Source organism: Salvia splendens, chromosome 9 (genome assembly GCF_004379255.2).
Source record: "Salvia splendens isolate huo1 chromosome 9, SspV2, whole genome shotgun sequence".
Classification (NCBI taxonomy): Eukaryota; Viridiplantae; Streptophyta; class Magnoliopsida; order Lamiales; family Lamiaceae; genus Salvia; species Salvia splendens.
The window spans coordinates 12,217,086-12,244,978 of NC_056040.1; the positions used below are offsets into that span (position 1 = coordinate 12,217,086).

General features: G+C 41.0%; 2 protein-coding genes, 1 non-coding gene and 1 pseudogene across 3 annotated transcripts; 1 reads left to right on the top strand and 3 right to left on the bottom strand.

Annotated features, from left to right (window-relative positions):
• Positions 1 to 12,339: 12,339 nt before the first annotated feature.
• Positions 12,340 to 14,280, bottom strand: LOC121747366 (annotated as a pseudogene).
• On the bottom strand, positions 12,458 to 12,608 carry LOC121749901. The gene has a single exon (XR_006039710.1). It is a non-coding gene; the product is annotated as a U4 spliceosomal RNA (small nuclear RNA).
• Positions 14,281 to 19,672: 5,392 nt separating the features above from the next.
• LOC121746953 lies at positions 19,673 to 24,134 on the top strand. The gene is made up of 6 exons (XM_042140921.1): positions 19,673 to 20,300; positions 21,370 to 21,537; positions 21,829 to 21,927; positions 22,072 to 22,173; positions 22,269 to 22,385; positions 23,656 to 24,134. The coding sequence occupies exons 1-6, from the start codon at positions 20,157 to 20,159 to the stop codon at positions 23,740 to 23,742; spliced, it is 717 nt and encodes a 238-aa protein (XP_041996855.1). The 5' UTR covers positions 19,673 to 20,156; the 3' UTR covers positions 23,743 to 24,134.
• A 2,299-nt stretch (positions 24,135 to 26,433) lies between these two features.
• On the bottom strand, positions 26,434 to 27,466 carry LOC121747519. The gene has a single exon (XM_042141569.1). It carries the CDS (start codon positions 27,428 to 27,430, stop codon positions 26,642 to 26,644), a length of 789 nt encoding a protein of 262 aa, XP_041997503.1. The 5' UTR covers positions 27,431 to 27,466; the 3' UTR covers positions 26,434 to 26,641.
• Between the last annotated feature and the right edge of the window lie 427 nt (positions 27,467 to 27,893).

Below are 27,893 nucleotides of genomic sequence, written 5' to 3' on the forward strand. Positions count from 1 at the left end.
TTGCGATTCCCGACGACCTTCATAGGGCTGACTCGCCGCCGGAGGGTTACGCCACCGTTTATGAAGCCGGCTTGGAATGCGGGCTTCGTTTCCCTCTTCCCCCTGCCTTTGTAGAGCTGCTAGATTTTTTTCAACTCCCTTTAGGTCAGGTGACTCCGAACTCTTGGAGGCACTTATCGGCCTTTGCTGCCGAACTGCGTAGGCTAGATAAGGATCTGTCTCTGAGGGCAATCCTTAATTTCTTCCAGTTTAAGAGGAAAGGATCTTGGTTTTACTTGATCCCTTTACAGCCTTTTAGGGCCTTCTGCAAAACCAAGTGGCCAAAGTGGCAACATCGCTTCTTTTTTTATAATAGGACAGCGGCTCCGGGCTTTCCCTGGAGAGGGCCGAAGTCCGTGATTCCTCATCCTCGGTTAGAACCGTTGGACGAGCTCGAGGGCGAGCTCAATAAGATTCCTATGATTAGGAAGCAGTACCTGGAGTCTGAGCTCGTCAAGGGCGACTTCGTGTTCGACTCCTCGTCTTCGGACGAAGAGACTGAGGGTGAGGAATTCTTTTTTATGCATTACTGCCTTGACGACGAAAACTAACCTTGTTTTCTTGCTTTTTGGCAGTGAACTTGCTGAACAAGATTAGTCGCAAATCCTCCGAATCTAAGGAACCGGAGAGGCCGAAAACCACCAGCTCGGCGTCTGATGCCGAGAAGAATCCGAAGAGGCAAAAGACCTCTTCGGATCCAAAGAAGCCGGAGTCGACTTCGGCAAATAGGAAGGGGAAGACCCAGAAGCCCCCAAGAGCGCCGGAGAAAGACGTGGTCTTGGCGCCTCCTTCGGAACATATCTGTGAGCCCTTTTTATGGCCCACGGACTTCGCCGAGGTGAATTCTCTTCTTGATTTTCTGGCCTTGCTTTTTCCCTGTATTTTTTGTGGCCCATCGGTTGACTTTTTCCTTTTTCCATTTTCAGAGGAACGATATGCTCTCCAAGCTCGTCGCCGTTGAACTCTCCAAAGCGTCCAACGATTATGCTGAGATGCAGAGGAAGTTGGCGGCTGCTCGTCACCAGGCCGAACAGGCTAAGGTAGACTTTGAGAAGGCCAGAGCTGCTAGGATCTCGGCCCAGGATGAAGCCCAGTTTGCCAAAAACCAGCTCGTCATCCAGCGAGAGCAGACGAAACGGAGGGATGCTGCCGCCGTGGTTGCCCAAGGGGAGGTACTCCGTGCTTTCGCGGAGAAACTCTTTCTGAGCAATCAATTTTCGGCCTTTGTCGGTGATCTGCTGAAACTGATGACCGATAATGCCGAGCAGGGGCCCGAAGTCGTCCTGCCGCTGTACGGCCGAGAGATAGCAGCTCGTCTCCAGAGTCTGCCGCTCCTTGAGGAGCTTGCTTCGTCCTCGGTCCTGCTTTCTGCTGACCGAGTTCGTAGTTGCCGAGCTGACCGGGACGAGAATATGGAGGCTATCTTTGCCTCCTTAGGGCCAGTTTCACCCGCTCCAATTTTCCACGGAGAGGGTGAGACCGAGCAGCTTGATCAGCAGACCGGAGACAGGCAGGCCGAGCAAGAGGTGCTGCTGATCGGTGATGGGGGCACCGAGCAGGCTGGGGGGAGCAGGGAGGCCGAGGCTGAAGCTGAGGCAGACAAGGAGAAGGAAGCTGAACCTCACCGAGGAGCCGGAGACGAAGCTGGCGGAGTATGATTTCGTCTCCCTTCTCTTAGTTTAGTTTCTTCCTTCTTGTAAAATGGCCTTGAAGCCCTCCTTGTGTAAAAAATTTTTTCTTATGAATGAAAAAATTCTTCTTTCTGCACTTGTGTCTTCGTATAGCTTTTCGTACTCTCTTTTACTCCTGTTGTGGTTTACTACCTGCTCAGTAAACTGAAATGCCGAACTGACATAGCTGCTTTGTATTCTTAACTCTTAAGGAGCTGGAGGTACTTCACTGGAAGCGGCTGTACTCTTCCGCTTTAGACGAAGCTGAGAAAAAAGCCATAGCTGACCAGATGAAGAATGACGAACTCTTGGCTTGTTTAGTGAAGCTGGAGGCCGACAATAAGGACTTAGAGTCCGAAAAGAAAGATCTGGAGGCCGAGCTGAACACTGCCGTCGCTGAGAGGACTGCGTATGAGGATTTCATCAGCAGGCGCGGGGGAATGACCATCTCTGAAGTTCAGGAACGAGTTGACGAACTGTGGGAGGAATATCACGTACTCCGGAGGAACAATGCGCTGGAGAGCTCGGCTTGCCAACAAGTTGTGAAATCATTGCGGCGCTGGGCTTCTCGGTACGACATCGTTCTTTCCCGGCGTCCTTCAATCGAGAGATTCCTTAGGCATTTCCCGCCAACAGATGCTCATACTCCAGCTCAAACCTCTGATTCACTTGCTCAAAATCCTACTCCAAATCAGCAACGAACTCAGGAGCAACCGGAAACGTCAAGACGAGAACGGACTCAGGAGCAACCGGAAACGTCAAGACAAGGACGGACTGAAGTTCGTAGAGGAGCTGTGATTATGAGTGAGCAAGATCAACAAATGCTTCGTGAAGAGACTCTTCGCCGCCGAGGTGCCAGTACTTCCCGGACTCAAGGAAGAGGCGGTAGGTCGATCAGAGCATCTCGTCGACCTGCTTATTCTTCAGCTGCCCGGAACGCCCGAACTCGGCTTCACGAGGATTTTGTGAATAGATGGCTCAACTTTAGCAACCAGGGACAGTAGAATAGTCCTTTGTAATAGCGTAACGCCTTCTCGTAGGGCAGCGGAGTTGTATGCCGAACAAGTTTTAATAAATGAAATCTTCATTTCGCTTCTATCACTGCGTATTTACAGCTCAGCGAAAAAATTTCATCGTGCTCGTCCTCGGTCTTATGAAGTAAACTTCTTTGACCGGACTCGTCCTCGGTCTTATGAAGTAAGCTCCTTTGACCGGACTCGTCTTTGGTCTTATGAAGTAAACTTCTTTGACCGGACTTGGTCCTCGGTCTTATGAAATAAACTTCTTTGACCGGACTCGTCTTTGGTCTTATGAAGTAAACTTCTTTGACCGGACTCGTCTTTGGTCTTATGAAGTAAATTTCTTTGACCGGACTAAGCTTGTGTCCTAATTTGGCGAGTTTTATCGCTCGGATCGGACTTTCCCTTGTCCTAATTTGGGGATCGGACTTTCCCTTGTCCTAATTCGGCGAGTTTTATCGCGTGGATCGGACTTTCCCTTGTCCTAGTTCGGCGAGTTTTATCGCGTGGATCGGACTTTCCCTTTGTTGCAGTTCGTTTCAGACGAACTGCTTGTTTCTTAAGCTGAATTGTGGTCTTGTATCCTCCTTAGAAGCTTGGACTCACAATCGTTGGCTTATATATGTTCTAAAAAGGGGATCAGCCTTCGAAGAACAAGATACCTCAGTAACATTTGTAAGAGACGACACGCATATAGACAGACAAAACGCACATAGACGAACAAAACGCACATAGACAAACATGAAAAACAAGTAAAAAACAAAGAAAGCACATACCCCTAGGACCGAACTAGACACAAGACTGACTGACCGGACTGTCTCTTACAAATGGAACTTCTTGAGGTTGGAAATGTACCATGTTCGGGGTACTTGTTCTCCTGACATGTGAGTCAATTTGTAAGACCCTTTGCCGAGGACTTCTGACACCCGATATGGACCTTCCCATGTGGGTTCGAGTTTGCCCAGCTTTTCTGCTCGGCTTACTTCGTTGTTTCTCAAGACGAGATCTCCCACTTGAAATTGCAGCTTTTTCACCCTTTGGTTATAATACCGGGCTACTTGCTCCTTGTACTTGGCTGATTTTATGCAGGCCAATTCTCTTCTTTCTTCGGCCAGATCTAGTTCGGCTCTCAGTCCGTCATCATTCATTTCTGAGGAGAAATTTAGAGTTTGGGGACTGGGTACGCCGATCTCAACCGGAATCACGGCTTCAGTGCCGTACACCAGACAGTACGGAGTTTCACCGTTGGAGGTTTTGGGTGTAGTTCGGTAGGACCATAGGACTTGAGGGAGATTTTCTACCCATTGTCCTTTGGCTTGTTCTAACCGAGCTTTTAACCCTTTCACCAAGATACGGTTTGTTACCTCCGTTTGTCCGTTTGCTTGTGGGTGGGAGACCGAAGTGAACCGCTGTTGAATATTCAGCTCTTGGCACCAATTCTTGAATGTCTTGTCGGTGAACTGAGTCCCATTATCCGAAATGAGGATGTGGGGTATGCCAAATCGGCACACTATGTTCTTCCAGACGAAATCCAATGCCTTCGAGCTCGTTATCGTAGCTAATGGTTCAGCCTCCACCCACTTCGTGAAGTAATCCACGGCAACGATAAGGAATTTCATTTGCCGAGGAGCTTGTGGTAGTGGTCCTACTATGTCTATGCCCCATTGCATAAAAGGCCAAGGGCTTTGCATAGCACATAGATCGGTCTGCGGCATCCTTGGGATATTTGCATGAATTTGGCACTTCGTACATGTCTTGACGAGCTGCACTGCTTCTTGTACCAAAGTTGGCCAATAATATCTCCATCTCAGAACTTTTTTAGCTAAAGCTCTAGCTCCGATGTGGCTACCGCAAGATCCTTCATGAACTTCTCTAAGGATGTAGTCCGTCTCTTCTGGTCCTACACATCGCAATAACGGTTGAAGGTAGGACTTTCTGTATAGGACTCCTTCATGAAGTTCATACCGAAGTGCTCGGCATGTGATTTTCCGAGCTTCTCTCTTATCCTCGGGCAGTTGTCCTTGGTCTAGATACTGTAAGATCGGCGTCATCCAGTTCGGCGAGCTGGTTACTGAATGTACCTCAGCTTCATCAATGCTTCGGTGTAGTAATTCCTCCACCTTTGAGCTCGGATATGAGGCCAACTTACTTAAAGTATCTGCTCGGCTGTTTTCCGCTCTGGGAATGCGGATTATCCGAAAATAAGAGAAACTTCGGCTAATGCTTTGCGCTTTGTCCAAGTATTTTTTCATCCTCTCATCTCGGGCTTCACTTGTACCCAGCATGTGATTCACTATGACTTGTGAATCACAATGGATTTTGAGAGATTTGACAAATAGACTTTGCGCTAATTGAAGTCCGGCAAGGAGGGCTTCGTATTCGGCTTCGTTATTAGTAGTTGGGAATAAGAACCGAAGTGAATAAGTTACCTCGTGTCCGTCGGGAGCGATAAGTAGAATACCAGCTCCACTTCCCGTCTTATTCGAAGCTCCATCTACGAATCCACTCCAGCAGTCCGGCGGTTCTACTTCGGATTCTTGGGGCTGTGTTAGTTCGTCATTGGCAGGATTTTTCTGTTCGGCAATAACAGGGATTGCTTGATCGAACTTTGCTTCTGCAAGAAAATCTGCCAAGGCTTGTCCCTTGATGGCTTTCCGAGGTAGATATTCTATTGAGTGTTCTCCCAACTCTATGGCCCATTTGGCGATTCTGCCTGATGCTTCTGGCTTGGTCAAAACTTGCCGAAGTGGCAGATCGGTTAAGACGCATACCTTGTGAGCATAGAAGTATGGCCGCAGTCTCCTTGCTGCATTTACTAACGCCAGAGCAATTTTTTCCAGAGGTTGATACCTTGTTTCTGGACCTCTTAATGCTCGGCTTGTAAAGTAGATGGGAAGCTGCTTTAGGCCTTCTTCTCGTACGAGCACCGCGCTAATGGTTTGATCTGATGCCGCTAAGTATAAGAATATCACTTCGGCATCTGTTGGAGCAGAGAGAATTGGAAGCTTGGCTAAATAACTTTTGAGCTCGTCAAAAGCCTTTTTCTGCTCGGCTCCCCACTCAAACTTTGGTGCCTTTTTCAACACTTTGAAGAACGGTAGTTGCTTTTCGGCTGCTTGGGAAAGGAATCTATTCAGTGCGGCTAGACATCCAGTTAGTCTTTGCACATCATGTATGGACTTCGGCATCGCCATGTTCTGAACAACTTGAACTTTTGAGGGATTTGCCTTGAGTCCGTCCCTTGAAACCCAACAACCCAGAAACTTTCCCGAATCTACCAAAAAGGTACATTTTTGGGGATTGAGTTTGAGGTTGGCTTTTTTGAGCACGTCGAGGGTGGATTTGAGGTTGTCTTCGTACTCCGAAGTGCTTCTGCTTTTGACGACTATGTCGTCAACATACACTTCAACCTCTTTTCCGATCAAATGCCGAAAGAGCTTATCTACCATCCTTTGATATGTGGCTCCGGCATTCTTTAAACCGAATGGCATCTTTTTATAAGCAAAGATGCCGAAGTCAGTAATGAAAGCCGTTTTTGAAGCATCATTCTCATCCATTAAAACTTGGTGGTAGCCTTTGTATAAATCAAGAAAACAGAAAATTTCGAAGCCGATCAAAGCTTCTACTTTTTTATCTATGTTCGGAAGGGGATAGCAATCTTTAGGACAGTGCTTGTTTAGATCGGTAAAATCTATGCACATCCGCCATCCTCCTTTTTTCTTGATCATCACAGGATTGGCCACCCAAGAAGGATATTTCACCTCGAATAATACATCCGCTTTCAGTAATTGGCGGACTTCGTCATGGATGACTTGATTTCTTTCTGCCGCAAAGAGTCTTTGCTTCTGTTTTATAGGCCGGACTGAAGGATCAATATTTAACCGATGAGTGATTACCTCAGGGGGCACTCCGGTCATGTCCAACGGAGACCATGCAAAGACATCTTTGTACTCCTTGAGGAGCTGGATGGTCTTTTCCCGGAGTAGGGGCGTTCCCGCGAAACCGATCTTGACCGTTCTGGATGGATCATCTTCGTATAACTGAACGGTCATTGAGTTCGACTCTGGTGTGACTTCGGTCATTTCGCTTGCCTCTGACTCCGGCTGCTGTGATTGCTATGCTTGATGATGCCGATCTGATTGCTCGGCACTTTTAAGCGCAATCTGCAGACACTCTTTTGCTCTCTTTTGATCACCTCGGATGACCGCTATCCCACCTTTAGTGGGAATCTTGATGGTGAGGTGATAAGTAGAGCAAACGGCCCGAACTGCGTTGAGCCAGTCTCTTCCCAAGATGATGTTGTACGGGGACCGAGCTTTTACCACAAAGAACTCGATCATCGTACTGGAGCTTGTAGGCGCTTTTCCCACCGTGATCGGAAGGCTGATAATACCTTCAGGGCGGGTGTCCTCCTGGGCGAAACTTTTCAGAGGAAGTGGAGCCGGACTGAGCCGAGCTGGATCCACTTCTAGTTTATCGAAACATTCTTTAAAAAGAATGCTGACTGACGCTCCGGTATCCACAAACACTCTGTGGATCAGTTTGTTTGCCACTCCGGCTTGGATGACAATAGCGTCTTGATGAGGAGAGATGGCCGGGACGGGATCTGCATCTGAAAATGTAATCACTTCGTCCTGCTTCAGCCTTTTATGCGTTGGCTCCTCTCGATTGAAGCCTCTGCGCTCTGACTTCAGGGACGATTTAGTCTTCCAGGCAGGGAGAGCATCAATAGTCAGGATTACTCCATCATATTGCAGCTCGTCATCGTCTTCGGGGTCCTGTTGCTTTTTCGGATCCTGAGGAGCGCAGTTCGCACCTCTCTGCTTTTTGTTCTTTTTCGGCTGCTTGCTTTGGTATTTTTTTAACGCCCCTGCTTTCACAAGAGCATCAATACCTGCAGCCAAATGTCGGCACTCCTCGGTATCGTGACCGTGGTCTTGATGGAAGGAGCAATATTGATCCTGAGGTCGACGCGCGGCCGATTTCGTCATCCGCTTTGGTTTTTCGAACATATCGGAATGCAGTTCGAAAATTTCCGCTCTCGACTTGTTCAATGGTACGAACTGAGCGGGCGGCTTCTCAGGATTGAGACGTGGCCCCAATCGGTCTTGCACCGGAGCCCTTTGAATCCTTTCAAAAGGAGTTCGGCGAGGATGTCCCTGGTCGCCAAAAGGAGTTCGGCGAGGATGTCCCTGATCGCTATGATCGGGCTTCCTCCTGTCTCCTCGGGATGAGCTGTCTAAAGACCGTTTGCGACGGTCTGCCTCATCGGCACGAGAGAACTGGTCCGCAATGTCCCACATCTCTTGAGCTGTTTGCGGACTGCATTCCACGAGCTTTCTGTAGAGAGCTCCGGGCAGGATTCCATTTTGGAATGCCGAAATGACAAGTAGATCATTGAGATCATCTACTTGTAGGCATTCCTTGTGGAATCTCGTCATAAAGTCGCTGATCTTTTCGTCGCGACTTTGACGTATAGAAAGCAGCTGAGCCGAAGTGATTCGGGCTTCCGCTTTCTGAAAGAACCTCCTGTGGAAAGCATCCATTAGATCTCGGTAAGATCTAATGCTGCCTTGGGGGAGGCTATCGAACCACCTTCTTGCGTTCCCGATAAGCAGCTCGGGAAACAGCTTGCACATATGGACCTCATTGAGACCCTGGTTCGCCATGTTATACTGATAGCGTCCCAGGAAGTCATGAGGATTCTCTAACCCGTCATAAGTCATCGACGGAGTTCGGTAGTTCTGTGGCAAGGGAGTTCGGGTGATATCGTCCGAGAACGGAGTCTTCAATGCTCCGTACATGGCGAACCCGACATCTCTTCGGTATGGAGGAGATGGAGTTCTCCTGTGATTCCGGTACCGAGGAGGAACAGGAACATGTCGGGGTTGAGGATTCTTCTTCCTGGAAGACACAGCACTACTGCGGTAGTGACTTTCATGTCTGGATGAGGAGGGAGAATCCACCGTTTTCGTCTCCGGCTTTTGGCTCTTTTGCAGGAAAATTAAGAACTCTTCCTGCTTCTCGGCCAAAAACAATTTGACAGCCTCGTTCAAATCGGGCTGCTGGGAAGACTCGGTGCGATGAGTCTTTGAGCGGCTTGTTCCTTCTCCGTGAGAACTGGAAGTAGATTTCTCCCGAGGCTGTTTTCCAGACCTGCGAGCTGGACTAGCTTCCTCAGGGTTATCACGAACGGTATTATGGGTGTTATGTGATCTGGTATGCATTTTTTTTTTTTGGTGGAAAAAGGGTCAAAAATTCGCTTTATCACAAATTTGGTTCTCATGTTCCCACAGACGGCGCCAGTGATGGTTGGGCGAATTTTTTATGGTAGTAAATGCAGGTAATGAATATAGATCACGACACAAGGAATTACGTGGTTAGATTTACTGAAGTAAATCTACGTCCACGGGAAGAAAGGAGGGCAAGATTGTATTGCTTGATCTGGTTTACAGCTTACAAATACAGACTTGCTATATGTTATTTGATGTCTAGAGCCCCTCCTCTATCTGATCTAAGTTCTATTTATACATTGAACTAAGATCGTGGCTTGCATCACCACTAACTAGGTCGTGGCTTGCATCACCACTAACTAGGTAGTGGATGTCGTGGAGGTCATGAGATCCTGCATGGGTCCACTATCTCTTTGTTTGGTCCGCTATCCTGCATGAGATCCTGCATGAGTTGACACCACTAAATAGATCGTGTAGTGGAGGTCGTGGAGGTTCTGCATGAGTCCACTATCTCCCAGTTCGGTCGAATACTGAGACCGAACTTCTGAACTATTGCCGAGCAGCTTTTGCCGATCTGATAGTAGAGCTTGATTGGTCGGCTTTTACCGAGCTGTAGGCTGGGGCCGAACTCTTTGGTAATGCCGAACTGATACTCTTCCTTGGGCTTTAGCTTGTTTAGTACGTACCCCATCACTGCTCAACCATTATTCTTGAATAAACAATCTCAAGACATGCTTATGTTGTTAATTAATCAAAATAAATTGCAGATTTATTTGTGAATGCATGCTCACAAGAATTCTATGATACACTTATATAGAATATCCAATACAGGTTGGCATTATAGTTACAGCTGCCAATTTTTTATGTGATACAATAATTCAATAAGAATTCTATGATATTAATGGGTTTGGGTCCTTATTGAGTCAATCTAATTAGAACACAATGATTTCGAGTTGAATTCGAGTTATCCGATAAGTAATCAAATTATTTTTTTAATTATTTTTTATTTTAATTCTATTATTTAGATTGAAATTGTGATAAAGTTTTAAGCATGTTATAACAAGTTTTAATATCATATTTTGTATTGTAATATTAAATTTTATGGATATTGGCACCTACTTTCAAAAGGTTGGGTTTTTCCCACGAACTTTGAAATTGACAAATAATATCAAGAACTTTACCCTGAGTTTATTATTTCCCACAAGTGAAAAAATTCTGGTTATATTAATAGATTGAAGAACAATTTTGGAGGGTGTCCTTTAAGAAAAACTATCTTCAAAGATTGAAAAACTTGAAGCTCTCGAAGTTATTGTCGAGAAATTACGAAAAAAAATTCATAAAATAAAATTATTTGCCGGAATTTTTTCATTGGTGGGAAATAACAAACTCAGGGTAAAGTTTGTGATATTATTTGACAATTTCAAAGTTCGTTGGAAAAACCCAACTTTTTAAAAGTTCCATGATATTAGGTGCCAATATCCCTAACTTTTAATACCAATTTTTATCATGTCGTGTCAAGCTAGATTGTACAGTAGTAACGTATTAACATTAATGATAAGACTAACAATTTCTTACATGACATGATAAATCACACAAACACCCACAAAATTAATGGATTTGGATTCGATAAGAATATGATGATTTCATGTTAGGTTAGAGTTTGACATTACTGGATTATGCCAATATTGGGTTGACGGTTGACCTTAACACCAAATATACCGACCTTTATAGTACTACTACTATCTATATGCTATTGCTATGCACGTCTCACTAACTTCTAGAATGATTTAAAATATAATAATAAGAGTGTGTGCAAGGTATGCCATATTTATATATTGTAGTAATAAGGACTAAGGAGTATAATAAGTGTGTGCTAGGTATGGCATATTAATTTATATCTAGTGGAGTAGTAAATTAGGGTACTGTAAATTTGGCGTTGAAAAAGAAAATTCGATGAAATATCACAAAATTTACACGAAAAATGGCTCTGTATTCGCAGTTTTCTCTTTCCAGGAAAAGAAGGATCATTTGATTTTAATTTTGTTCTGAATTTATCTTCTTTGTGAAATAGGTACAATATCATTCTCTCATAATCATGTGCTAGCTGCATCAAAATTTTCAATATTCGGATATGTGAAAGTATTTTGAAAATATAAAAACTACAAATATGCACGTTGCAAATTATATACAGACTAAATTTGAAATTCTCTCATAATCATGTGTGCTGTGCTGCATCAAAATTTTTAATATTCGGATGTATACCAGGATTTTATTATGAAATACATATAGGAGGTGTAGAAAATTGACCTAATATCCTTTATTTGAATGGCATTTAGACTCAAGTTTTTTCCCAAAAAGTGTAGAAATCATTCCACAATATTACATTTACGTTCAGGACATTCACAATGAAGGGATAACATTTCAACCACAATCCCATTTTTCAATTATCAAGTTAATATTTTTCATTTTAATCTCAACACTTGCAAATTGCAATGCAGCCAACCTTATTTTAGTCCAATTTCAGCTAATTTGTAATATAATTTGTATTATAGTAGTATAGAATATCTAATATTTTTTGCAGTATGCACGTCTCAAGCACTGCTATAGTCTGATTTAAAATAAGCATATATATCAAGACTGTTGAGTAGTAAATTGGTAAGATCATGTGCTGTAAACGTGGCCTTGATAAGGAAAAAACGATGAAATATCGCAAATTTACAAGAAGAAAATGGGTCTCTGATTTCCAAGTTTTTCTTTCCCGGAGAAGAAAAAGCTCAGTTGATTTTAATTTAGCTCTGAAATATAGCCTTTATTGTAGAAGGGAATTTTTGACTCAAATATATTTCAAAGTGTGTAAAAATAAATCCATGATAGTTTTATACGGAGTATTTAATTTTCATTTTCAGTTTTATTTTAAAATATTATTTTGGAGAAGTTAAAATTCCTTAAACTCCATCCGCCGAATATTCCATTTTATAAATTTCATGAATCTCGTTTTTTGGAATTTCATTTCGCCAAAAAAAATTTAATGTTAAACTAAAGCTATAGATTGATTAATTAATGTACTATTGTATTATTCCTTTCGTCTCTTTCAGGATGTCCACATTCTTTGATGGACAAGAGATTTTAGAAAAAATTGTTAGGTGTAATAATTAGAGAGTAAAAAATAATTGAATATTTTAATAAAAGGTGAGAGATTTATTTTTCAAATATAGAAAATGAATATTTTAAATAGAACAAAAGTAGAGATCTTAGATGGGAGGAAAGGGGAATTTTGTAATTTGAAATGAATCGATGAAAAGTTGCTCACAAGCTCAACAAAATTAATACTCGCGCACGTGATAACTGAATGGGCCATTTACCTAATTGGGCCTTTATTAGATTTGGCGTTACAGAGCGCAGCATCTAAGCAACACATTAATCCAATTAAAAACTTACATTAATCTAATTAAAAACTTACATTAATCTAATTAAAAACTTATACTGAGAATTGCAGGGCTTAATCCAAAAGGGTGCCCTTCCAAAAATTCTCAACAGCCCAAGTCAAGCCTAGGCTGGAGAGAGGGTTTGGAAATAGTTTTCAACCAGCAATAGACACGCCTCGATTAGAACCTCACTAGCTGTGTCATTGCCCCAAGCGCAAAGATAGTTATCCATTTAATCCACCCTCATTTTTTATGTGCATGTTTCATTCGTCGCTATATTCAAGTCTTCGATGTGGGAGACAAATACACATTGGTCACAATCTCCAGACAGATTAGTGTTTTAGTGCTGCTGCTGCTGCTGGTCGACTACAAGATTGGTGTAGTGCCATACACATTTACAGAGGCTTTTAGCCTGTTCTTGATCAACTGTGGTTTAATCTCAAATTCTCAATGCATACCACTACTTTCTAACAAAATACTACTCCATAATTATTCTTGAATAAACAATCTCAATACATACCACTTCTTCTCACTTTGTCACACACACTGACGCTGACACTGACACTGACACACATTATTTAAATGATAGAAATAAGAGCACCCTTATGATTTATGAAGAACACTCATTCATACTACTACAATATATAGACTCACTTCAGTGGATCACTAGTTGTTGGCTTTGTTCAAACATTTTCAAATCTTCTTCCACAATATTAACCCATGCTTCAATTCCTTCACCACATGGTGTGCTCATCAGAATCACTAAATTCTTGAATGGCAATGTGGTCGTGCAAACCCACACCGGCTTCCCCCACCCGAAATCCACCTCGTACACTGGAAACCTACACCAACTGCTGAAATTGCTGAACTCCACCCCACCCTTGATGAACATATCCACTGATCTACTCAGAACATTCAAATACTCTCCATTCTCAATCTGTCCAATAAAATCCCCATCCATTCTCGTTATAGCACCCCCTCAATTTCCCCACCAGCTCGGCCTCACTCCCCTCCGCTCCAGACATTGCGATCGCAGGTCTCCAGCAGTTTCCAAACATGTGCAGCAGCAAACGACGTCGTTCTGGTGCCCTCTTTTGCTTTCGCAGCGTCTATAAAGCGTCGCCAGATGTAGGAAGACACAGCTTCGACTCTAGTCGGAATATTCTTCACTTGCGACCCACTGTCAATCACTCAATCTTAAGCTTCCTCAGCTCTTCCCTGTCGAAAACCAATCTCTTCGGATTTTCTCCTGCGTAATGCCGACTCTCTGGGTGGATTCCAGCCCGGAGAGGTCTCTTGGTGGGAAAACGGAAGCGAAATCGAACGAGGGCTTGAACTTTGGAATTTCGCGGCGTGATGCAGCGGCCAATGCATTGGCGAACGCAACAAGAGACATTCCGTCGGCAATTTTGTGTGAGATACATATAGCGACGGAATTTCTTGAGTTTCTTGTGTGAGATACATATAGCGACGGAATCTTCACTCTTAGCATCACCTTCTCGTCTTCTCCTGATGATATCTGGAGTTTCTTGAGCTCTTCCATGTTCGGATTCTGTATGATTTCTGATAGTGAGGTGTGAACGCGAGCCTCGACGAACTCAGCGCCGAGATCGTTGCAGTTGATGGATGAGTTATCTTGAATCCTCCCTGCCAAGGGGTAGAAATCAGTTAGGATATTGGAGAGAGATTGTTTGAGCAGCGCTAAGATTCGGTGGCGGCTGAGATTTTGGAGCTCTAGTTGATGATGGTTGTAGAAGAAAATGAGGGGAACATAAATGGGAGGTGCGATTTGGTCTAAGAGTGAGAGTTTGAGGATTCTGAGATGGGTTGGAGTTGGAGATGAAAGCTTAATCATCTCATCTGAGATTATCTCCACCTCTAACGCCATACTTCCTTTTTATGCAGATTCTATAGCATTCTCAATAAATCTATAGGTACGTATTTATGGGCAAAAGTTGCGCGATTATTAGTGTGTTTGACTGTTTGCTTATTATTGCTAATGGACTTTTTTGGATCCTTTTCTTATTATTTAGGTATTTTGGACGCGCATCTATAATGATTGCGCAAAGGAATACAATGTGAAAATTTATGAAAATATCTTATACAGAAATATAAGCAAAACATAATGCTAAGTTTGATGGAAAACATTTCCAACCAATTGGCGTACACTCCCTTCAATGAAAAACATACATAATGTTTGATGAGTCCAGTTTTAATGATACCAATTCATTTGAGTTTATTACTTTCTCCGTTCATTATTAATCGGCACCATTTGCTTGGCACGAGTTTTAAGAAATGTAGTAGAAAGTGAGTGGAAAAGTTAGTGGAATGTGGTCTTATTTTTATATATTTCATTCGTTCTCTCATAGTTGAAGCGGAATTTTTCCTCATGAAGTTTAAGAAATAAATATTTAGTGAGTTAATAAAGTAAAAAAGTGAATAAAGAAGATAGAATAAAGTATGTGAGAGTAAAGTAAGAGTACGAAAAAAGTATTTATTATTATTATATATGAAAATGACTCAATTAAAAGAGAACCTTTCAAATGAAAAAAATGACTCAACTTTAAGTGAACGGAAAGATTATTAATTTTATAATAAAAAGTGAATAAGATGAGTTAGTGAAATGCGGGGTCCATTAATAAAAGTAGTAAAAAGTAAAGATGTTAATTAATTGGAGACGAACAAAAAAGAAAAAATTGATGTGAATTAATGGGGATAGAAGGAATAGGAATTTAAACATCCTTAATTTCAGTCACCGAAGGATCACAATCTACGTGGGGTTGGGCCTGGCACTGCCAGCCTACTGCCATATGGCCCATATGAATTCAATAATTGACTTTTTGAAAAAAAAACACTTGATCATCATTCTCATTTGTCCACCAAATATTGTCCACCTTTAACTTGGTATGAGTTTTAAGAAATGAAAAAAAAGTGTTAAAAAAATTAGTGGTATGTAGATACTAGTTTTATAGTACTATTAGTTTTATAATAGAATATGAATATAATAACTAATGAGTTAGTGGAAAATGAGGTCCACTTATAAAAAATGACAAAAAGCAAAGCGGAGAATATTTTGTTGAGGAATAGAAATGACAAAATTGGAAAATATTGAATGGAGAGAGTAGATCACAAAACTTCATAAATCGACTTTTGACACCATGACAGCCCCGCCCGGACCATTTGCGTCCCCGACAAAGCCGACCTTGTTCTTTTTGTTGTGCGATTTCCAGGAGCTCGCATGGTTATGATAAAAACAGATCTTAGGGAAGCTGCAATTTCATTATTGGAATAGCTATTAGTAAATCGCCTTCCATAAGATTCACACGGCCGTTTGCACTAAAACAATCACGCTAATGCATGGGTCCTAAATACGTACGTGGAGAAGTATCTTCGGCATTACTGTTCCTTTCACACTATGTATATAGTTTTGAAACTATACCTTATAAATTTTTCATCCAATTCATGAGTCTTTTTCTAATACTATGGCTGAAAGCGATTACCACCAACCATTTAACAATACCTTAGAGCATTAGCAATGGGGCGCCCTATGGCGCGCCACGTCAGCAGTTTTATCCTTCTACCTCCCCACCTGCAGTGGGGCGCCCTAAGGTGCGCCCTATGGCGCGCCACATCATCATTTTATTGTTTTGTTTAATTAATTTAACTGTTTTCAAATAACAAGTAACGAGTAAATAAAAAACGGTCTAAATAACAAACGGCGATGTTTTAATAAAAAAAAGTTACATCATTGAACTAATAAAAAAAAAAACTAAGTCGGACCAATTCCCAACTTCCGACGCAGCTCATCGAGTAACGCCCGGAGATATTCGGCTTCGTCGGAGTCGGTACACTTCTTGAGGGCCATGTGCATCTGCAACATCGTCCTTGCCATCGACGCTGTTGCTAACGACTCAAACGCGGTGGCCGTCTGGGTCGGGAGCTCTACAGGGACCGGAGCTTGGGTTGCAGCGGTCGACGATGAGGTCGCGGTCGCCTTCCCCTTGGCCTTCGCAGCCTTGACGCCGAGAGGACGCCGGAAGGACACCGGTGTGTCGGAACTCCCTTCATCCACGTACGTCCGGTTGAGGTCAATCGGGTGGTTGCCGCTGCCGCTGCTCGTGAAATCACCAGCTTCAGTGGTCTTCGTCCTCTTCGGCACACCAGTGTGCAGAATTCCACCTTGGAACTTCTGATTGTCCCTCAAGAGCGCTCAGATGGCCTCGTGCTTGAAGTCGCCGTACATCGACCGGTACGACAACAGCGCTTTAGCGCGCACGTCGCTCGCGCTCTTGCCGCTCCCCTGTGACTGAACTTCTCGAACTCCGCCGCGTACAAGTTCACTTGCTTCTTGACTTGATCCCAGTGCTTGCGGAGTTGCTCATGCTTGCGCTTGTACGCGGTCGGCGGCTTCACCGAATTGTAGAGGTCCGCGATGCGTTCCCAGTACGCGATCTGTCGCTGGTTGTTCGCGAATATCGGATCTTCCGATATATCTACCCAACACCGGGCCAAGGTGAGAGTTTCGTCGTCGTTGTAGCTCGTACGGCCGGGGGCGTACTCATCGCAATCACCGGGAGGCGGCAACTTCTGCGCCCGCTGCCGGTTCCGCTTCTTTCTGGCTGGGGCGGAAGCGGTCGCGGCGGGGTCGGGATCGGCCGCTGCGGTTGGGCAGTGCGGAGACTGCTCCATGTCAAACAACCCATACGATTCCGTACTGAAATCGGGATCGTAATGGGCGTTGGTGTCGAACGAACGATAATCGCCGGGTTCTGTACTCGGCCAATGCGCCCCTGCGCTAAACGTAGGACTATTGGGGCTTGAATCCATTTCGTAGTAATTATGTAATTGTAAGTTTCGTTGAAATGAAATGTTACAAATGAACGGTATTTATAAAAAAACGAAACCGCGTGCCATCGTCCGCGACAGCCGCAATGGGGCGGACGATGGCGCGGACGATGGTCATCGTCAGCGCTATCCTCCGCGACCGAAGTATAGGGCGCGACTATCGTCCGTGTCCTATGGCGCGCACCCGCAATGGGTGCGGACGATGGATGGCGCGGACGATGCGCGCCATCGGGCATGCCATCGTCCGCCCATTGCGGATGCCCTTAGGCGAGTTGGTATTGTCCCACCAACTTTTATACCTAAAATTAGGATAATGTGTGAACACTATTTGGCCTACTAAATTCTACAGTTGGACTCGCTCGTTTTCAAATAAATACGATTAGCATTTCCCACACGAACATAGATATCTCAATTTTGAGCTTGTCCATGCTTAAATATTGCTTTTACATGGATAATTATGGTATGTACACAAGTCATTCCACACATAATGTATTTTCTGGTGGGTGTAGCATTTTCTGCAAACTTCTAATTAAAATTTTACCCGTATCTTTGTTCTCTTTAAAATGCTTTTTTTATTTAGTTCAAAATTGATTGAGGGTATTTTGGAGTGGTATGTGCATATTGCCTCCATCTCTCTTTAAACGGTTAGACAATATCCCGCTACAAGTATTTTATTTAAACCTTAAATACTACTCCCTACTCTCTCTATCCCACATATATAAGGATTCCAATTGTCCTTTTTAGTCCATTTCATATTAGGAGTTTGAGTTCACTTTTCTCATAAATGGTAATAGATTTCATATTCACTAATCTCATTTCAATCACGTGTTATTATAAAATTAATTTATAAAAACGAGACTCATGTTCCAATATTCTTTTTCACCAACTTTCCTTTACATTTTTTTTAAACATGTGTCAAACTCAATTGAGACTCTTAATGTGGACCGAGGGAGTATTATAAAAACTAATATATAATTATGATGACAATAGTATTATTTATTATGAGTATGTTCAATTCGAAAGATTATATTTCATGGTTAAATTTGTTTCATGCCTGGTTTATAAGATTGAATCTTACAATTTAATTCTGGATGGATAATCATATGATAATGAGTAATAGTCATCCCCTCCAACTAAAATAATCTCACAACTTATTCTTATTTGGATAATCCATAATCATATGATAAGAAATTATAGCAACCTAACGATAAATTTACAATAAAAAAGGCTAGTATTATATTTTTATATTTGTGATTAACTTATTATACTCCCTCCGTCCCAACTAAGTGAGTCATATTCCTATTTGGGACGTCCCAACAAAATTGAGTCATTTCCTTTTTTGACAAAATATAAAACATCTAATCACTCTTACTTTACTCAATCACCTATTTGACTCTCTCTAATATCTCCTACTTTTTCCTCTCTCCTATTTTATTTATGACTAAAGTCCAATTTTGGTCCCTTACATTTGCCCTAAAATTCTCTTTGGTCCTATACATTAAGTTTGTGACCTTTTGGTCTCTAACATATTATTTTGGTACATTTTGGTCGCAAACAAGGTCACAAACTTAATAATTGATCATACATTCTGACTGTTAATTTTAAAAGAAAATGGTTATTTTGGGCCAAAACAATATGTTTGGGATCAAAAGATACCAACATAATATGTTAGAGACCAAAAGGTTACAAACTTAATGTATGAGACCAAAAAGAATTTTAGGGCAAATGTAAGGTACCAAAATTGAACTTTAGTCTTTATTTATTACTAGTACTAGTATTATTTAACTTATTCAACATAATTTCTTAATCTTTATATCCAAAGGAAGAGACTCAACTTAGTAGGGATGAAGGGAATATAAACGTATTCTTAGATGGAAAGTTGATATATATTAATTTTTTTATAATAGAAGGTGAGTGTAATAAGTTACGTGAATAATTGGTCTGCTTACCTAAAATAAAAAAAAACAAACAAATGACACTTTAATTCACCGACATTGCAAAATAATAAAATAGGACATTATTTCATTGTTGGATGAATTATTTATCTTTATCAAAATATAATGGCTTGAGCCTTGATGTTATCACGCATCGACATATGACTATTTATCCTATCATATTTTTATATGCTTGGGCTTCAAATTAAGCGCTTAATATAGTGGGCTCTTTGGCCCAATGTGAAACATTTAAATACATTTCTATTGACGTTGAGAGGAAACATCGAAATTATGTAGTCTTCTTCATGTTGTCTTTCTTGAGAAAACAATAATTTACTATCTTAGTAGTATTTGATTAAAAAATCTAAAATACCCTTGGACTCGTTTCAACAGTCACAAATCTCATAATCCAGTTGTTTAATGATGTCTAGCTGGTCCAATCCGTTATTCGAAAATCAAATTTAAATGATTAAATCGCAGTCGAAGACTCGAAGTTGTATGAAAATATTTTCTAGGTACTATTCAATTTCAAATATTTCCTCATTGTATGAAAATATTTCTACGCCTCATTTGGGCGGTGGGCGAGTGATACGGCGTCGTCCAGGAGAAGGGGGCGTGTTAAGTTTTATCAAATCGATCATGGTGAAATGTGAAGAGATGGATGAAGAAATGATAAATCTCCATTGATGGAGAATGAAGGAAAAATGCAGAGGAAAAGTGACGAAGAAGAAAGAGAACAAAGGAGAGTATTTTTCATTAATGGACTACATTGTGAAAGTTGTTTTCAAGCTCTATGCCTTATATAGGCTTACTAACTAACTAACTAACTCTAATAGGGCGGTCTGTGTCGAGGGGCCGAGGTGACGCTGCTTCTATTAGTTCCGCCGCCTCGGGGCCTAAAAATGCTGTCTCGCGGCGGCGGAGGTCTGTATCTGTGGCGAGGAATGCTACTCCGACTACGGATAAGGACGCTGTCGCTGCTGATTTGGGGATGCGACGGCGGAGGTCGTTATCGGTGGCGAGGAGTAGTGCGAATGCTGTTCCAATTCGGGACAAGGATGCCGTCGCGGCTGAAGCGGGGACGCAGCGGCGGAGGTCGATGTCAGTGGCGAGGTATCAGATTAGCGACTCTGAGGTGTGACTGATTTCTTCTTTAATAATATACGTTTTTATATTCATGTTTCTGGTCGTGTCATATTTGAACCTTAAATGATTAATATGACAAGAGGGAAAGGCGAATAGGATTATTTACATGTAGAGCTATTAATTTATCTAACGGTTTGTTAGATGGAGTAGTATCTAGTTCATTTGAGATTTTAGGCATGTAGTGGCAAAAAGTTTCAAGATGTTTATGCATCTTGCACACCTAGCGCTTTGTATTGGAGGATAGTACTATGTGGACATGGATATAAATTTTCATTTGTCGAACTAACATGTCTAGTTTGTGTTCTGAGCTATCCAAGGGTTGTCCTGTCCAGCATTGTTCGTAGTATAAGTATGATTACCAAAGCCCAGTTTGAGCTGAATCCAATATCTGCATATTCGTTAGCATTGAAGCAAGTTTGAGTTTTTCTTGAAGCAAGTTGAGTTTTTCAAGGCACTGCTTCGCTTGTTCTTTCTTATTTGGTTGCACACTAACTTTGGGTCAAGAAATTCATACATTCCTAAAAAATCTAGATTTTATGCTACCTGACAATAAAGAAACATGAATCCTGCATTTCCATTTATATCATGGTTTCATAAAATTGTTTGAATTGCCATACTGAGCAAAGTTATTATATAAGTATTTGAGTGCTATATACTCCTTCAATGAGATAAACAGTTCATGATGTTCAGCTCAATAGTGCAAACCTTATGATCATGACTCTGTAATGAGTTCATTAACACTGATGTTGAACTATCTGTTGTATCAGTGTCTATGTTCATTTCTTACTGTTTATGTGTTCCTTATGATTCTACATAGCTGGTTCAGGCCAAAAGCATCTAAGGCCAAGTTGACTTCTCAGTTGCCCTGCTTGTGTATGTGTTCATCTTTTATTTACAAGCCAAAAAGTGATTGATAGTTTGGATGTGAGGGCTTGTACTAGGTTGATGCACCTAATAATGTAGAAAATAATTGTACTAGTACTCATGGAGTAGGGGCGGCATGTGCGATTTTTTGTATCCAAAGGCCAAGCTAACTGCTGCATACATTTGATTTACAGAGTGACATAGATTGTTCTCGGAATACAAGCAATCATGCTACTACGATAGCTCCTACTAGTGGGAATACGCATTTACCCCTGGCATCAAAAACTGCAGCTTCAAGCTACTGCCTGCCAGGAAGAGCTAGAAGCCAGATAGACCTCTCCATGATACACGATGATTACTCTGTAAGATCTGTGTATCTTTCCCATAGAAATATAGCATGCTCGATGCTGTTCTTCATATAGTAATTATTTTAATGGCAGTTTGCATGTTTTTTGCAAATTTCAAACCTTAATGTTCACCAGAATACATATTTGTGGGGAACGTTAAGCCTCCTTGTGAGTGTGTTTATTAATTAGGCTATATTCTTGAAATTTTCAATTTTTTTTTTCTATATACGTAATATGAAAAAGTATTTGGCTTTGATATAACAATACTCTGTGATGACTTGTCACGTGTACATATGGACTTCTCAGAGCCAGTCTTCTGCCTTAACTGATGATGAATCAAAGGATACTCGTTTTGGGAGAAATGGATCTGAGAAGATAATCCGAGCAGTTCATGCTCAGAAGAAGGTTAATTTGCACTTCACTTTTGCTTTTTGTTCTTTCACTGTCTTTGCCTCTCTATAATCTCAGCTCTTGTGTAATATCTTATGTATTACTGAGAAAGTAGTCTGTAGAAATTCCTTATCTGTGTATTCATTCTTCTGTGCAAAGGCTGGCCATCCATCTGAGGAAGTTGTAAATGGTGGATTATATGCAGCAATGAGGAAAGAACTAAGACACGCTGTTGAAGAAATACGAACTGAACTAAACCAGGTTGATTGATAGAAATTAGTTTGCTCAAACTTTATTATTTCTAGTATTAAGGCTTAGTGTTGTTTTATTAATTGAACTATTTGTTCTCTGCGCAGGCAATGGGAAAAAATCAGATAGCTTTGGCCAGTAATGACTGCTCGCTATCAGAAAATGCTAAGACTCCTCATGATTCCTTCAGAATCAGAGAGAAATATGTTCAACAATTGGAGCAGGTTCTCTTCTGCTCTAGTTGTTTTTTGTTAGATAACTGGTTTCTATTGCTTCCTCACAAACTTAGGGCTAAGGCATAAGCTGTCTCTGGTTACCATCAATTTTAGTCTAGTGCGTTGACTTGTGCATTAGTAATATACTTTTCCGTTTATAGATACAAAAGATCAAATTGGCAGTTGATTATGACTTGCTTGTTTTAACACGGGCAACAAGGACAGCTGGTGGTTGTTGACCTGACATGAAAATAAAGATTTTTTTTAGGCTTATTGTGTTTGTGTCAACACGAAAAAATTCATTTCTTGTCTTATTTTAAAGTTGTTTTAATCAGTTAAATAAGAAAAAGATGAAGAGGTATGATAGTAACCTATTAGTTATTCATAAACATATCATGTCTTGTTGGCATGAAAAACAATACGATTTCATGAATTTCCTGTTATTCTGTTTCATTTAGTGAAGTTGAATGTTGGCACCGTTACTTAAAAGTCTGGTTGGTTCTTTAGTATATTAATGAGATATGACATCTAGTTTCAGAAGACCAACTTAGTCTATGTACTTCGATTCACCTCTTTAGCATACCACATAACTCTTTGGTCTATTATGGTAGAGTCTCAGCTTTGACTCATTGCAGCACAGACATTTGGATCATAGATAGGATAAGTGACATAACATAATACAATACCATATTGCTTTACAATACAGCATAACCAAAAGAAAAATTGTATAGTAATTTGCAAAATAGTTGAACTTCCCTTATAAAGAGAGTTCAGCTGCCCTTTATGTAAAACAGTTGAACCTTCCTTTCGAAGCAAGTTCAGCTGCACATTACACAGGGAATTGTTTTTTCTATTTACTCCTGTTCCAATTATATAGGCAAAATTAGTGGTCATCATTGAAAAGGGATATCATAAGAAAACAACTACTATTAACTAGTATATAGTGAGCACTTTCCTAATTTGACTCACTCTACTCACATTTTATTATAAAAATAATATAAAAAAATGGGTGTCATATTCCACTAACTTTTCCAACCAACTTTTCTTTACATTTCCTAATATCCATGTCCACTCTAAGAGTGACAATTAAGTTGAGATGCAGGGAGTATTAAGTAGTATATAGTGAGCAGTTTCCTAATTTGACTCTACAATTAAGAAGTTCCTTCTTTCCTTGCTGTAACAAGGCAGCCAGACCTTATCTTTCGGTTTTTATGGATCTCTATTCCCATTTATCAGTCTACTTCAGGTTGTGGTAACTTTTAATGGCCTTTTTTTGCAGCGCTGCAGTGCAAGCCATTTGTTTCCGCTCTTTTATCAACTCCCTTGCAGTTGGAGGGACTTATATTGGTTGTTAAGCTCCTTATAGTTCCTTCCAACCATTCCCTGATACATTCTTGAAACGATAGGGTCAGGTGTTCCTTTCTGCATATAATATTCTTCTGGTTGTACTTGATTTTTTCCATCAAGTGTTTCTGGGTCCTAGAGGAAATTCCTTGTGAAACTCAAGGTGATCGAAGTAAATAGACAGCTGCGGAAGCACAAGAAAGCATGGATAAGGATAATGATATTTCTCCTTCCAACACTTGTATGTAACTAATGCAGCTTTTACTTTCTTCACATGTGGTGTCCTAAACTAGATACAAAATGGGTCAGCTGAGAAGGCATTTTGCTATAATGCAGATTGCGATGCATCCCAACAAATTGGATACTGTGTAATACAGATTACTACATTTTTATTAGTGCATTTTACTGCAGTTATTTCGCTAGGCTTGACAGAATTATACTCCCTCCGTCCCGCACTACTTGCACTTATTTCTTTTCTGGGCGTCCCAAGTTATTTGCACTCTTTCCATTTTTAGTAACAATTTATACCTACAGTCGTAATTGTTGACTTTGTCTATCACTCATTCCTTAATCTCCATGCCCAAAAGGAAAGGTGCGGGTAGTGCGGGACGGAGGGAGTACTAGTAAGTACTACCTGATTTTTTTGGTGACGTAGTCCATGTACTAATTCAAATTCCGCATAGTTTAAATCCTTATGCTAGGTTGAGTTGTTTGCACAAGATTTGCTATATGAAGTACTATAATTAGCAAGCTGTATTGTTTGAGATAAAATCATCAAATACTGACAGACTGTAGTGGTGTCGTGTTATCACGACAAAGCTATAAATCAACTCGTTCATAGATTTCCTTTTCTTAGAGAAAGTGAAACTCAATTAAGAAATATAGTCCTTTTTCAAATGAAACACATGTAATAGACAGTGAATCTTTACATTGCGATTGATGAATTCAAAGAAACAACAGTATTTCACCATCAACAGTGCGTCTAACATTGCTGGTAGTCACCCTTCTGCTGCATTCACTTCCAAATAACTCCAACTTACTTTAAATAACTTATTTAAATTAGTTGATAACCCCATATTAAAATTCAAACTTTGCTAAGTAATCCAAAATACCCCAGGAAATTTAATCACAAGTTTACTCCTTTTGCCAATTTATTTATTTGGTGCTAAACAATACCATTTCAAAAGTGCACCGTATTTAATATTAATCGTACACCAATTGAAATGAATAAAGAGAAAATCATGTAGATGAACAAAAAAAATTCGCAGATATATTCAGAAACCGAAAGTTGTAAATACCCTACCGTTGGAAAGTATATTGGTGATAAAAAGTGGTTGTGGAAGCAACCAATTGGATACTGAAGCATCACATAAAAAACAGGATCATACTTCAAAGTTTTTTCTTTCTCACATGATAGGAGACTCCCAAAAAAAACAAAATAAATTAAATAAAAGATAGAGAAAATTAGGGAGTGTGGGGTGTGAGACAATAAAATAAAAAAAAGGAACCATGCATGTTATCAAAGATAAGCCACCTGTCCCTGATACATGTACCTTCTATTCTCCATTAAATAAATATTATCTCTAGATTTTCTCTATTTGTGTTAAATACTACTTCTTCTATTCCATTATAATTACAAAAAATTTCAGCATATAGATTAATAAAAGATATTATTATGATAAATGAAGAAATTATAAAACAAAAGAAAAAAATAAAATATTACAAACTAAAGTAGTGGAGTGTAAAAAAGAAAATATATACCGTATTAATTATTACTCTGTCCTATTAGTATTGAAGCATTTCTTTCAATTATAAAGATTAAGAAATAAATATTTAATGAATTAAGTGGGATAATAACAAAGTAGGTAAATAATGAGAAAAATAAATAAATGAAAGGGAATAAAATAAAAGAGATTAAATATGTTTGATTTTGTTTTAAAAAATTACTACATCATAATAAGTAGGCCCAGATAGGAATATGACACCAATAGGACAAAGGGAATACTCCATCCGTCTCATAAAAATAAAGTTTTTGAGATGACATAAATTTTAATGCATAATTAGTAAAATAAGATAAAAATGAAAAGAAAAAAAATTAGAGTTATTATTAATAGAAAATAAAACCCACCTAATTAGAAAAAATTACTAAAAAATAGAATAAAACTATTTTTGTGAGGTGACCAAAATGAAAAAAAGTCTTTATTTTTATAAAATGGGATGAGTACTATTATATATATATGAAAATAACTCAAATAATGAGATATTTTACAATTAAAAAATAACTTAATTATAATAAAACAAAGAGAGTACAAATTTGTTTTTACATCTATATACTATTAACACAAAATACATCCATATGACCATATATACTTTTGTTTATAATCATTCTTAAACGTCCACCGACAGACATGCTAAATATCTTCCCAATACTCGGTTACACAGACAAAAATAAACACAAATACAAATACAGAAGCATATAATTAAGCGGACAGTAGTCATATTACAATTTACAAACAATTCGTATGTATATATATATACATATGTAATAAACATGAACCTTGGGTATTATGGCTCTAGCTAGTTGTTCCAGTACGAAACTTAATGTGTTTTTTCATTATAGAACTGGATCATTGTTTTATTTTTTAACAAGAATCATAGACGACAATAAAGCTGATGATCTTGTGTTGAATAAAAATAATGGAAGACACTAATCTGGTAGTTCGACATTAGGACATACAGTATAATAAAAAGCACGATTTCATGTCATATAATTGATCCGGAGACAAAGAAAGGGGTACTGAAACAAAAAAAAGAACCAAAAGAAAAGAACTATTTACAATTTACAATTTACAAGAAGCGATGGTTATGAGAAAGAAGACAACTCTTAGAGATTAAGAAGATGCTAATCCGGGTTAATCAACCTAATTACCGATCCATAGCGAGAGCGCCGCCGCGGTATCGAGCCTCCATGCAAACCCTCCACACTCCATTCTCCACACGTCGCACGGCACCGTTTTGGACGCCTTCTCGTTCCCGCACGTGACCACCCTCACCTTGCACGTGAACCCCGCGCACAGCGCCGGCAGCGCCACCCCCTCCTCCACCACCACCCACGCCGCCACCTCCCCCTCCTCCTCCCCCGCCGCCATCCGCCTGTACGCCGGGTTCGTCCACCTCACCCTCCTCAACCCGTCCGTCACGAAACCCGGACACGCGTCACCCTCCAGCCTCCTCACCCTCTCCCCATCCCCGTACGGATACAAATCCGCCATCCACGTGTCCGTCACGCATTCGACCTTCACCCACGACGCTGCCACCACCCTCCGCTCCACCTCCCGCCCCCCGTTCTCGAAGCTCAGCCACTGAGGATACTTCGGCTTCGATACCACCGCCGCCGACTCTCTCACCACCGGCGCCTCCGGCAGCAGCGGCAGCGTCTTGATCTCCTTCTTCTCAGGCGAACACCTCCTCTTCTTCCGACCACAGCTCACAGCGGCATGCCTCCTCTTGCGGCGTCCGGTCTTCACAGAAGCCGCTCCGCTGCTCTCCGGAGAGGCAGAGCTGGAGCTTCCGCCGCCGGAAACAGATCCGTTGGTGGAAGCCGGTTTCGGAGCGATTGGACGAAACCTCCGCATTATCGTATCCACCTTAGAGATATCGTATGCACCCCCGGCGTACCGCGCTATACAGCACCCTCCAGTTCGATCCATTTTTTTTTCTTTTATAAAATATTGATTTTTTTTGGTTTCGAGAACGGCTTTAGTTACGAAGAAAGGTGGCTGGGCGAGGAGAGGGATTTATAGGGGGAGTGGTACGTGCGAGGGAGGGGATTGGCGGAGGGAGATACGTGGCGCGACGGACCCACGTGAGAGTAGCCAATAGGAGGAGAGTGGTGTGGGGCCCGGTGAGGCAGCCAATGGGAAGCGGGGTTGTGGCAATTAGGGGGCGCCAAAAGAGGGCACCTAGGGTTCCACGTTGATGGAAGTTCCAGAAAGGGGCACGTGGAGGCTAACGGCGAGACAGATTGCGCCACGCGGACGTGGCCTTTTAGGAGGTGACCCAAATTTTGTAACTCCAATCACATACTACCAGAAATGTTAATTGGTTGCCTCAATTGACTCGATTTTTCCTACTTGCTACATTTCCAAACTTAATTTATGTAATTCTTGATTT

Excerpts from the sequence above, each read along its gene's own strand:
- LOC121746953 (XM_042140921.1), top strand. The coding sequence starts at position 20,157 with ATGCGACGGCGGAGGTCGTTATCGGTGGCGAGGAGTAGTGCGAATGCT. Across the intron at positions 20,301-21,369 it reads ATCAGATTAGCGACTCTGAG|AGTGACATAGATTGTTCTCG; the intron begins GTGTGACTGATT and ends TTTGATTTACAG. Across the intron at positions 22,174-22,268 it reads TACGAACTGAACTAAACCAG|GCAATGGGAAAAAATCAGAT; the intron begins GTTGATTGATAG and ends TTCTCTGCGCAG.
- LOC121747519 (XM_042141569.1), bottom strand. The coding sequence starts at position 27,430 with ATGGATCGAACTGGAGGGTGCTGTATAGCGCGGTACGCCGGGGGTGCA.